The 13,808-nt window shown below is 36.3% G+C and overlaps 1 protein-coding gene across 1 annotated transcript; it reads left to right on the forward strand.

The window, feature by feature from the left end:
• The first annotated feature begins 3,305 nt into the window (after positions 1-3,305).
• On the forward strand, positions 3,306-5,483 carry LOC149541955 (RING-H2 finger protein ATL52-like). Its single transcript, XM_089797004.1, has one exon. The coding sequence runs from the start codon at positions 3,917-3,919 to the stop codon at positions 5,183-5,185; it is 1,269 nt and encodes a 422-aa protein (XP_089653130.1). The 5' UTR covers positions 3,306-3,916; the 3' UTR covers positions 5,186-5,483.
• The last annotated feature ends 8,325 nt before the right edge of the window (positions 5,484-13,808 follow it).

Raw genomic sequence — 13,808 nt, forward strand, 5'->3', positions numbered from 1 at the left:
CTACTAGTTGGTCTTCCAGCTGTACCATATGTTCCTGCATATGGTTCCCCCCACCTTCTTTCTTTTTTGTACTTCACATTCCTCATTATCACCCGCTTGTGGGGAAGTGGGGCATAGTTCCTTCTCAGCTTTATCTAAACTTGCCATCACTTTTACTGCTATCTCCGCTGGAGAGGCCTTCCTCATTCTCAGAGGGGTTTATAACCTTTCTTGGGTAGCACAATCTATAGCTATATGTTCCTATAAGTCCTTACCTCCTAGACTTGCTCGAGTACTAAGAAGGGAGTGTTGTGCCACTATTACACCTTCCTCCATCATTTCTCCTTCCTTAGGTCCCCCCAAAGGTGACCTTATTAATTCCTCTATTTCCCTTCTAAATGGATACTCCTCCATTTTCTTCTTTTCCTCTAGAGCTCCCCCCTCTCTAGATTCACTTTGCCCCCCAAACCCTTTGACAATGGTATCCTGTATCATTTCAGCCTCCAGGTTTTGGTCGATCGCAACCACCTCCTCTAGTCTTGGGGCTTCTGATGATTCCCTGACAACATCTTTTACAATTCCTAGAGATCCTTCTTTTTGTTTCACCTTCTGTAGTTGAGCTTTTCAGTCAACTATAACATGCCCAAATTGTCCACACTTCTGATAGAAAAGTCCTACATTCTCATATTCTGTGGGTTGGTATCTCTCTCCCCATTTAGTTTTTAGAGTGACCACAATCAAGAGAGTCCAATTTAGTGCCACATTCACACATAATCTAGCATACACCAGTCTGGATTTTTGCATTGTCATTGTGTCCGCAGTAACAAAGTGTCCAAAGGAATTCCCTATCCACCTTAGAATCTTCTCATCCCAAAATTCCAAAGGTAAACCAAGTAATCTTACCCATATAGGAGCTAATTTTTTGACCTCTACACTAGCATTGAAGCCCGAGTGCCACCTTATTAAGGCAAGACAATGTTTGTCATAATACCATGTTCCCGAGAGTATTAGATTTATATCCTCCTCCATCATGAATTTAAAACAAAAAAGGCTGCTAGGCATCACAGAGATGCTAACGCTACCCTTAATCTTCCATTTTTGACTTACCCACTTCCAAATCATCTCTATCGTGGGTCTAAAAGCAACAAATCTACCCACAATGCATAGTTTGAGGTCAGAGGTAACGTTGTCCACCAGAGTATCCGGAAGGGATATTACAAGCCCATTTGCACTATGAGCAATCTTGGGATCCTCCACTGAATCTCTAGTCACCTGGGAACCCACAAGTGCATTCTTCTAACCTCCAAGGGTCCCATTAGTAAGCTTTTTTACACCATCCACCGAGTCACTAGCCGATTTGACATTTCCCAAGAGAGTAGGGTCAGAGAAAGTCTTTTTCTCCACCTCTGCAATCCCACAGCAGTTTGTCATGACTTCCAAATCTCTGTGCAGGGTTAACACCATCTGCAGATTTGGGCATGGTGGAGGGTCTAGAGGCTTAGGCCCTGCCATGAATAAATTCAAATTTTGAAAAGGGGCGACAATGAGTGACAGAGTTGCAGAGTTGCAGAGTTTACTCCTAATCTTCCTATATTAAGATTTTATTGATTGTTGTTTTCTAGGGATTTTAATTTTTATACACAAAATGCAACAAATTATTTTAGAGTTATGATTGCGTAAAATTCATATTATTTTCAAATTATTTTAGAGACTTTATACATTTTACTATTGCATAAAATTCATATTATTTCCTTCTATCGTTATTGATTGTTTTTTTTTTACGGCTTTAAGTTTTTTTATACACAAAATACAACAAATTATTTTAGAGTTACTATTGCATAATATTCATATTATTTTCTTCTATCGTTAGGAATTAAACACTTTGTGTCCTTGTTTTATTATGTAAGTAACATGGCTAAAAAAATAGCAATGACATATGTCATATACTCTATTTTGTGTATCCAAGGGCCTGTTTGGTAGCTGGAATTAGAATGGAATTGGCATTCGAAATTTTAAAAAAATTCTAATCCATTGTTTGGGTCCGCACAATCGGAATTGGAATTGGAAAAAAGTGGAATCCGGTATCCCCATTTGACCCCCAAAACAAGGATTCCAAATTCTTTCAAAATACTTGTTATTTGGAATTCCCGTTTTAATTCCCATTTTAAATCCCATTTTTTGAAAATGAGGATTTCAACTAAAGTAAAATTTGATTGGATTTGACTTCCGGATGCCCATTTGGGGGCACTTTTTTTTGCACTAATTTTTGAAATTTAATTTTTTTAAATGGGAGGAAAAATTTTCGCTATTACTTGCTCATATATTTGCCACTGTTGAGTAATTTATCAGGGTTTTTCCACCTGATCCGCCTCAGTAGTTACTGCAAAAAAGTTTGGTGAAATAACTTTTTCACATACATTATTTTTCAGTTAAATGAATTGTATGCAGGACAAAAACAATCTACTCTATTGGTATTTTTTCTAGTGTAAAAGTGTTTCCAAGTAAGATTTTGTAAAAATTTAATATAAAAATTTAGACTTTGCACCTGTGAGTTTGAATGTTGTGATGATCAAATTTTTTATTGGATCTCTACAAATATATATTTTTTAATGGGATGTTTCTGACTCTTATTTCATCAATTCTTGTGATTCGGATTCATTCAACGAGACTTGAACAATATACATATTTCATATAAGTAATTATGTGAATTATAATCAATGGTATTTTTTTTATAGAGCAAGAGTCATAAAAGTTTTAGTATCCATTAGTGCAATCTTGTCCTCATCCGTTACGATAATGTTTACTTTCGACATGACTTAATCTTTTTATACTTGTTAAAAATGTTTGGACTTCAACAAACCAAATAAGCATTGAATTTTTTTTCATGATGATAATGCTACAGCTAGATGATAATATTTTGCATGTTATTTGGCTATATTCCAATTCCACAATGTGCAACCAAACGGAAGAAATCGGTATTCTCACAATGAATTCTTAGTCAACCAAACAATCCCAAATTGGATTCCCTAATCATAATCTGGATTCCAAGTTCCAGAATCCCAATGCCAGCATTCCAAATGCCAATGCTTAATTTATATTCCCGCAACCAAACTAGTCCAACTGATTTTTTTGGAGTCTCTAAGTGCTACTTTGTAATTGAGACCTCTTTTTGATTTGATTGAATTAACTTTATCATTAAAAAATGATATAACTTGCTGGAGGTAGGAATGTAATGATTGTAAAGCTGTCCTAGTCTAGGCGTCTAAGATGCTTGAAATTTTTTGACCTAAGTTGAGATCACTTAAAAAAACCAGAGAATTTGCTAGAGCAGTTTTGCTTTAATTCCCAAATGCACTGACGGTCTTTTCCAACGAAGCTTTCGTTTTCATCCAAGTCGATTTGCTTTGTCTCAAGGCAGGTTAAGTCTGAAAAGATTATGCCAATTGCTCTTTTCCCACACACTTCAAGGAATCCAAACACATCAGATTAGGTTAACAAACACATTAAGATGGATAAAATCTCATCCAAGCCATTCACTTGTCAAAATATCAAGGATGGTGGGTAGCTGAGCGCATTCTTTCTTTCCACTCAGCCATGTGGGGAATCTACATGGTTGACTGATCCTAAAGTTTATTCAATATTAGAGACAATAATCAGGGTTACTGATCAGAGACGCCATTTTCCTATCTCTCAACATTCATGGGGATCATGTTTTTCGTGGGAAGATCCATCAACATCACCATCTCCCTTAACTAGTGCGCTTCTGCAGGGATTTACAGGTGAAATCATGGGCTAGTCCTGTTCTTGGTTTTTTAATTATTCTTCTTTCTTTATAGTACCAGAAAAGCGTAGATTTTGTTTGTAAAGACCAGAGGAAAGCATTTCCATCTATGGAGATTTTGGATGAATAGGAGGTTCATCTCCAAAGTTTCTAGTGATGGGTACACCTGAATATCAACCAACGGTCTACGCATTCTTCAATATTTCAGACTGTTCGCAGAGTCTGTGCACACCCTTCTGCCCGGAGAAGTGTCTGCCATTTCCTCCACCGCCTCCTTTTGAGATTTTGGAGCATGATTCAGACCCCAACTTCTCTCCCCTTGTTATAGCTATAATTGGGATTCTGGCCAGTACTTTTTTGCTTGTAAGCTATTACACCATTGTTGCCAAGTATTGTACTAATTGGGAGTCGTTGAGAAGAAGGTTGCGTAGGAGCGGCAATGATACTTTTGATGATGATGATAGTCAGGCTGCGCCAAATGATTCTTGGCCTTTGGTCACAACTGGGCTTGAGGAATCTCTGATCAGATCTATACCTGTTTGTAAGTACAAGAAGGGCGATGGACTGGTGGATTGCACTGATTGCTCCGTTTGTCTCAGTGAGTTTCAAGAAGATGAGAGCGTTAGGTTATTGCCCAAATGCAACCATGCTTTTCATTTATCTTGCATTGATACTTGGTTACAGTCCCACTCCAACTGTCCCCTCTGCAGAGCATATATTGTAAGCCCTCCGGCAGAAAATACAGTTTCAGTTTCTCCAGTGGAGCCACGAGATTCGATCCCTCAACCACCTAATGAATCAAATCAAGAGCCAAATCCGAGGGAGGAAATGAGGTTTAATTCGTCCAGATGTAATTTATCAAGGCCCAATTCATCGGCCAATTTGGCTCAAGTGCATGAGACTGGTTCAAGCGAAGCCATGGATAGAAAGGAGGAATCGGGTGGGATTGAAAAGGAGAATCCAATTTTTAAGGCTTTGGCATCGCCACGATTTCGAGCTCTAAGTGATTTGGCAAGCAAACATAGAGTGGATGATAGTATAGTTGAGTTCACCGGTGAATTGCAGCCCATGAGGAGATCGGTCTCGTTGGGTTCATCAAACAGGTTTTGTATATCAATCAATGATCTGATGGCTATGCAACTGGGTTTTGAACATGAGGATCCTATTGTTGTAGAACAAAATGTGGCTCCTCCGGAATCTTCTTCTTCACAGAGGAAGAGCCACGACCACGAGTTTCTACTCCTCAAGGGTTTTGGTAAGCATTTGGGCCCGTACCAGAACAAATATAGAGTTCCAGGGGAGGTTTCGAAGAGTGGAATTTTGCATAATTTGAAGGGGCCATTTACTATGAAGAGGTCCTTTTCTGGTCGTAAGTTTTTCCTCTCCAGGCATACCAGAAGCAGAAATGCTATCCTACCCATATAACTCTGGCTTGGGGATGATGTGCGGAGGCCTTTGATTGCTCTGACTACAAATAATGGGTAAGGTGCAGGCTACAATTTTGCAAGATAATGTTTGAGAAAGTTTTCTTTTTAGGGCATACATGCTTGCAAAATCCAGTGTAGAGTAGAGGTCTTTGGAAGTGTACGCTGAATTTAGAAAAGGGTCGCTCTACATTGGACGGACTTAACTACTGTATAGCTATTTCGGCCCTCCTATAGATCCAAGTTGTATAATAAGTACTGTTGTGAGATAAATAAACAAAAATCCTGTAAAGATTGCATTTGAGGTATTCATGTATGATTCTGTACTGGCTTCTCTTTTCGATGTGTTTGCTGTCTTACATGCAACTCACCTGCCCAATTGGGCACACACATGCACGTTGTGGTCTTTTCTTGGGGATGTTCTTATGCGGCTCCAATAAAGCTTCACTGGTATGAAAAGTTATACCAGCTTATTGTCCATGACCAAGGGATTGCATTTGTACTTATGAAAACATGTGAGTGAAATAAGGCATACCTATTTCCCTGGATGCTATTTATTCAAATGTTTAATACGTAATGGTGTGAGATAAATAAACAAAATCCCTGTAAATATTGCATCTGATGTATTCATGCTGTTCGTGTATGATCATTTAGTGGCTTCTTTTTTCGATGTGGTTACTGTGCTTATCTTGGACATGCAATTCACTTAACCAATAAGGCACATATGCATGTTGTAATTGTTGGTGATGTTTTTATGTGGCTCTAATAAAGCTTTGCTGGTATGAAAAGTAATACTAGTTTAATGTCCATAATCAGGGGATTGCATTTGTATATATGAAAAAATGTGACCGAAATAAGGCATTCCTATGTCCCTGCATGCTGTTTATTCAAATGTTGCTTACATGTAATAAGATTAGGATTATTATCTTGTGTTGTCCATTTTACCTGTCATAGCATCAGGAATTCTACAACTGCACTTTATTAGATTGTCTACAGGAACTGAGATTTTCATTGAATGTATCCATTCAAGATGGTTCGTTTCTCAATCAAGTGAAGCCAAACATATGAATAATGAATGATTTTTTGTTGCCAAAGACGTTTATTATGTATTTACAGATCATACTATCAAAAGATGAACTTTATCGATTCATGATGTAATCTACAGTCTGAATTCCTAGAAGAAAGTTGTAAAATGTGGAAAAGAATAGACTTGTTTTGCAGTTGAACATTTTGTACTTCAGAGGCAATCCAAAAGATAGTGTCCTGATTAGACTTGGACCTGAAACAGTCATGCAAGTACAATTAAGGTGTTTTTACATAATTATATAAAATTAAGAGTTATTTCATTAACAGTAGATCCTTGCTTTAGGAGTGTGTCTGCACCTTTAATGAAGTTCATTTTCTTAGTTGCTTCAACTGTGTACTCTAGCAGAAATGCCTAATATAAAAGAGTTGTGATAGGTGAAGACCAACTTCGTGTGCTGCATCTTAATCTCTTTATTGAAAAATACTCAGGCCAAAGAGAAATTCTACATCTTAAAAATAATTCTCTTCATCGCAGCTGTGAACTCATAGTATCTGCATTATTGATGGATAACGTTGTAATAGGAATTCATTATCTCCTTCAATGCCAATAGTGTGACAGTGAATAACATTGGCCAGGTGCATCTATCAAAGATGCCTTTTTAACAGGCAGACAATGTAGCCAAAAAAATAGATTTCATCGATAATGTATATGTGTTCTCAGTAGTAGGAAAACATTATGTTCTTCAATGCCAATGGTGTGACGGTGACCAACATTAACCAGGCGCATCCAAGATGCCTTATTTATAGGTCAGATTGACAGATAATGTAGCCAACAAAATAGACATCATCATAATGTATGTATAATCTACGTTTAGAAATGAATCTCTGCCATATACAAAAGTACATCTTCCTGGCTGAATAGACTACACCTTGGCATGAATTGCTTGTAACAAAAACTCTGTAGCAGGCCGAGATGACCAACATGTCAATCTAAATCATACATACTAACAGAAAGTATGTGGACAAAGGGTCCTTGGATCGTCCAATAGGTTTTGTGCATACCTTTCTCTATTGATAGAAAACAAAACAATTTTCAATATATGGTGCAGGTTTATATTTGTTCATCTGGTAAAGCTGCGGGTGAATATGAAATATTTTTATATCAATGATTTAATGGATGTGAAGTGGTCCATTTAAAATTGTTTTAATGAATTGGCTAGGAGTTGAACCAAGGATCTTTGGTTTGTTGCTCGGATGTACCAAACCTCTCAGTGACCATTCCATCCATATGTACTGAAGGCTTTTAGTATTTCCTGGCTTTGGCTGACCTGGGCTATGATACCATATTAAACTTTTCCTCGACCATCTAGGAGATAACCTTAGGGCCTTTCATTTACTACTGGTGTCCTCTACAACTGTGTTATGAGTCCTCTTGGTGACTAGGCCATCTTTGTTTCAGGCGTGGCTTTTTTCCAACATCCTAAACATCAAGCCCGCCCAAATCCTAGCCCCAAAATGACATGTAGCCATTTTTATAGATTATAGATCATCAATCAATTCAGGTAGCAATTTTAACTGGCCAAGTGCTACTTAGATTAAGATTTCCGGTGAGACCTATATTTGCAGGGTGAATATTTGAAGCTCAGCCTATCAGTGGCGAAATGGGTGCAAATTGATCTTACACATCGAACACATAACCATGGCCTCTAATGTCAATGTTCACAAATCTTATCAGTCAGATAAGACGGCAATGGAATTGCTAAGTGCTACTAAGATGAAGGTGGTCCAAGAGAGACCTGTAAGATAGCCTTATAAATCTATGCAATTGATTAAATCAGTTCCCAATATATTGTAAGCTGTAAAAGTTCATTAGATGATCAGTCACTCTTGGTTAAAACCAATTAGCTAAGTCCTACTTGAATCAAGGTGGTCTGTGAGATCTGGAGATGCAGGATGATTAGGTAAATTGACTATCACTGTTAAATTCGTTGCAAAGTGATCTTGAACAACATACTGAAGTGGGTGTAAAGAGTAATAAAAAGGTCCCCATAAGCTGTGAATGGAGCATGGTATTGACTAGAAGTTCAAAGCCCTGTGACCTAAAACATTTAAATGTCTCAAATGCCTATGTTCAGTTTTTCCTTTTGAGTTCTGGAGAATTAGTTACCATACTGCTAGTAAGCAGCTAATGGGTGGGTACAATATTTAGAGAAAAAAGGCATCTGCAGTGTAGTTAGAATGGACAACTTTTAGCTAATAATAACTATTATCTGATTTGAATTTCTAATTGGGCTCCAATTTTCTACTTGAACAGAGTAAATTTTGAGGGATGGCTTTTATTGGACAAGATAAAATGAATTTTCTAGCTAGCAGCAATAGACACCAAAGGTAGGAACAAAAACACTGGCAGCTACACCTGGCAAGCAACACCCCAGCCACCCAGGCCTGAACCTTTTACCAACTTCAGCCAAATAACTCGCATTCACTTTTGAAGGCTTTTCATTATGGTGTTGTGTCATTTGTTTGCTTATCCATCACATTTGTTGTCTTGTTATGATAAGTGCATTGATATTAATATCATTTAGTATTTTTATTTGAAATGATGTTGTAAGGTTTTAGTAAATAAAACAGAATATTAACCTAAAGAAATAGCATCAATTGAAACTAATTGTAAAATTAAAACATCTTATAAATTAAGGTCACCTAGAAACTAGCATCAATTTAAAAATAGTTGTAAAATTAAAGCTAAAATAAAAAAAAATTAAGTATGGGCTGTTACAGTTAGGGATAGTGAAGCTAGGTCATCACTTTTAGACAACCTATTAATAGTATTCATTTGGAAAATTTGGAGCTACGAACCTATTTTAATTGACAATGACATCCTACATTGTCAAGGGGATCGCACACCAACCAGATAGAGGATTCATAGCCACAATATATTAAATCTTTGTAGGATCACAATTAATGACATGGAATTCACCATGTTAACTTGCTACGGGCTAGAAGCTTTTCCACGAGAAGAGAATCATCTCCACTACATAAGAGAAGGTGCAATGCACCTGGTTGTAGGAGCAGTTTCACATTTGGGGGTTTGGAGGATGCCCTGGTCTCTGTTTGAAATTGGATGGACAATCTTGCAGGTAGGCAAAGTTTATGAGAAAAACAATGAAAAAATGCATATTTCTACTGGAGAGCTTGACTTACAGAAGCATTGTTATATATGACCATGGTTCCAGAGCAAACTAACTACTTGACAAATGTATGATGGATAAATTATCATATCTTCGTTAATATTGCATGTATATACAAAGGCAATGGTGCAAAACAAGGTTCCATGATTATGTAATGAGAAGCTATTTACATGTAATCTGCTAATGGTAATGTAGCGTACAACCAAATTAATCCATGGAATGTATTGGGAACTAGAAGATTAGTTTACATTATATAGTGTATACATAACAACGTGAACTAAGCCTTATATAATATGCTAACAAGTGTCATGTGCTTCCCATGTCGCCAATGTTGCTCTCATATTGTGCACTTAAAATGTGGTGAAGGGTTGTGCCATTTTTTAGTCATGTATGGTGTTAGTTATTTGGCATGATCACATGGGTTGGGCACAACAATGTGTTCAATGTGTATGGAGATGAATTGAGTGTGTTGATGTAGGTGCATGCATTTCCTATGTGTTGGTCGCACAATTCATAAAGGTTGTAGGAGTTGGCAATATTGTGCAAGTATAGAACCTAAAATTAGTCTAGTGCAATTGAAGAGTGTGTGCATGGCTATCTTGTCTAGCGTATTGTTGTTGGAAATGGTGCTTGCATTCATATGCATGAACCCATTCCATTAGAAACCTTTATTCATGTGCACAATATTTTGGTTTGTAAGGAGTGATTAAGGGATGTTTTGTGGCATGTAAGGCATTGGATTCAATCTATTGCACATAGTTGTGTGATCCATGAAATTGCACTTAAATCAGTCATATTTTCTTGCAAGATGATAATTTTCATTGTGTTTTGCAAACATATGAAGTTAGTTGGCATTGATCTAAATAGCTACCAATTGTGTCAAATCATTGTGTGGTTGTATCTATACCACCTTTCCCTTTGTTGTAGAGTGAAACCCTCATTATGCTAGAAAGACTTAAAGGTATTGTTGTGAAAAATGGGATTTGATGCACCTTTCTTGTAGAGTTACATCCTCGTTATGCTAGAAAGATGTGGCATATTAGTATAGAAAGTGGAACTAGTTTTGCATGAGGTGCATTTGGAGACGTGTACAATCATTGATGAATTACAAGTGTGAAGCCAAAAATCTCTCACAAACTTGAGTCAATTAAGACTGAAAGGAATTATAATTCACATAGGAATCAATGTTGTTCTAGAGTGTGTTATTGTAGATGTCATTTAGGTTGTGATATTAACTATACATGCTTGCAAATGTCAAGGGAGGAATGCCCCTATAGTTTGACATGAAAGGAGAGGTTTTCATTGAATTCATATGTCCTTGTTGATAGAAGTTGGTATTTCTATGTAATTTAAGAAGTGGCTCATTATTAAATAATGTTGAAGTTGTCTTGTGTACCATTGTATTGAGTGTTGTTAAGAATATTAGAACATGCATTTATGTTGCTTTATACAAAGATTTGTTGCATCATGTACATTTAATATTGTTGCATAAAATAATGGTTCACATGCTCAAATAATATTATGTACATGCATACCTAGCTTAAGTTTACCTAGTTCTGCCTAATTCAATTTAGTTTAAATCCATTTGGGCTTCAATCTTCTTTTTAGCTTTAGATTGCATATCAAAGGTTTAGTTAAGTTTTTTCACTATTTTTAGAGACATGTTTTCTATAAAAGCAATTCGTGTATTTTTTGTTCTTGAGAAAAATAGCAATTCTTTCATGCTACCCTTGCTTATGAAAGGTTTTGTTGTTTTGTTGTTTGACCTATTAGGCTCTTGTGTTGCAAAGTTCAACATGGTACTAGAGCTCAAATAAAATAGCAATTCTTTCATGCTGCCCTTGCTATCCTTAAATCCATTTGGGCTTCGATCTTCTTTTTAGCTTTAGATTGCATATCAAAGGTTTAGTTAAGTTTTTTCACTATTTTTAGAGACATGTTTTCTATAAAAGCAATTCATGTATTTTTTGTTCTTGAGAAAAATAGCAATTCTTTCATGCTACCCTTGCTTATGAAAGGTTTTGTTGTTTTGTTGTTTGACCTATTAGGCTCTTGTGTTGCAAAGTTCAACATGGTACTAGAGCTCAAATACTTCAACATAGAATCAAAGCATGGATTCAACAAACCCCTTCACAAGTTCTGAAGGTTTATTTTCTCAAGATGTTTATAGGGTCTCCAAATTGTCCTTCTTGTATGGATTTGGATTTGGGCATTTTTCAACACTTTTTATAGCTTCACAAGCCCCACCATTGCATATGCAACATCCCTAAACCTCAAAATTGATTGTTGTTTCCAAGTAAATGAAGTTTTGGGTGGCCTCTCTTGTGGTGCATTTCAAGGCAAGAGAAAATTTTAGGTTATTTGGATTGAAAAAGAGACAACACCATCATGATTAGAGTGCCTAAAAACCTTAACGATCACCTTTCATTTGGTCAAATCAAAGTGGGTGCTTTTTTAAAGAAAATAGTATTGGTTCATATAGACCCATATTGCTCCATACAAACTTGTCAAAGCACACTATAATCCAAAGTGTGCTTTGAGAGCTCCAATTTCTCTATAGAGCTCTCTAGCAGAGTGCACCCTACTCCAAAGTGCACTTGAGAAGATCTAGAGTGCACTCTAGGTGTCCCAAAGTACTCTAATTGAGCACCACCACTCCATTGCCAAAGCATTGCCCAATTGCCACTACCACTCAACCATAACTTACATGTGACCAAGGGTTAAGCCCACTATTTCTTTTGTATATCTTACACAAAGGGTGTTCATATTTGGAAACATAATATTGTTGGGAAGTTCATTCAAAGGGCTATCCACTAGTGCTAGTTATTTTCTTAGATTCTTTAGAGATTTTCTATACCAATCAATTTAGGTCACACTTTTTGTTCTTCCAAGGCTATAATTTAGTCAAACAAAGTTTGGATTTTGCAAGCTTGATATCATTGGAAATGTATTTCTATACTCTTTCCATACTTCTAGCTCATTTCACTTGATTTACATTCACGTACTAAGTATATTGATTTGGAGTGATTTTTTTTTCAATTTACACTTGTTCCAGTTGTAGGAGTGTTTATGTTTTATTGTTGTGGGGATTTATTTTGTATCTTTTTAGATCTTGCACTATGGGGGACGCCACTTCCACACTAGTACATTTCCCCTTATTTTTCGACCAAAATTTTGCCCAAAGGCCATATTGGCCTATGATTTTTTAAATTTTTTCTATGCCAGATTTAGTAAAATTTTTGACCAAATTAGGGTTTCAGAATTTGGTCAAAATTTTGACCAAAATGGGTTCATAATCAAAAAAGAAAAAAGCGGCATCAAATTTTCTTTTTTGGTCGGCAGAGCTGGTTGGATGTGGTTTGCGTGCATGAGAGCCATTTGAGGTAAGAGCTACCATTTTGCATTGATTGATCCTCTCTCATACCAGAAAATGACACTTGGTGCAACAATTCTAGCTTGCAATGTCATTGGAAAAATCTATCTAAGGAAGAGGCAAGTAATTTTAAGAGGAAATATTGTTTCTAGCCTTTGCTATGTTAATCTAAAAGCCTATCCAAGGAATTTAAAGCACGGTCTTGCAAGAGTAAGCATTTCACAACTTGTGTCGCAAATCCAAAAGCCCTTCATTATTGTTGCAATGCCATTTCCATACATGTAACACCGATTTTAAAGCTCGTCCAAGGCATTTGAAGCTATTTTAAAACAAAAGAGATCAGTACATACTTGCATCTCGAGTTTTAAAGTCTCAAATATTTGGGGGATTTTCCTCAAGTTTGAAAGACTTCTTCATCCTTGCATTTTTTATTCTCAAAGATGTATGTCTTCACTAATCAAATATTTTCTTCTTCATTGTGCAAATGCCTGGAACTTGTTTAGATTGTTTTTGTTTTTTTGTTTATTTATGTACTTATGTTAGTCACTACACATCATTTTCAGATTTGTAGAGTTTTGTTTGACAGTATTATTTTAAAAAATAATACAAGTTCTTCAACTAATTGAAATGCAACATCTTCCCTTAAAGAAAGAACTTTAAGCATGCATATTTTCCCCACTTGGAAATGGAAACAAAACCCCCATTTGTAAGTTTATTTCCAAGTGCAAATGAGGTTTCTTTCCAATATGTTATTGGGCTTTAACTTGGTTACTAGGGGGAATCCTACTATCCTAGACATATTATTACTAGAAACATTTTTTGGGAAATCTTGATTTAGAAAAATGGGGCTATGACTCATTAATAGTCTCATTTTTATTAAAAACTAGAGTCATCATCGACTATAGCTACTATGATTTCTTCTTACATAGAATTTCTAGAAAACATCCTCCTCCAACTATCCACTTAAATTAGAGATTTACAAGGAAAGATCCTAGACTCATAGTCAAACAATTACCTTAATCAATTGATGTAAA

Source organism: Cupressus sempervirens, chromosome 8 (assembly GCF_028749045.1).
Source record: "Cupressus sempervirens isolate cs-2001-9-10 chromosome 8, ASM2874904v1, whole genome shotgun sequence".
NCBI classification, from domain to species: Eukaryota; Viridiplantae; Streptophyta; class Pinopsida; order Cupressales; family Cupressaceae; genus Cupressus; species Cupressus sempervirens.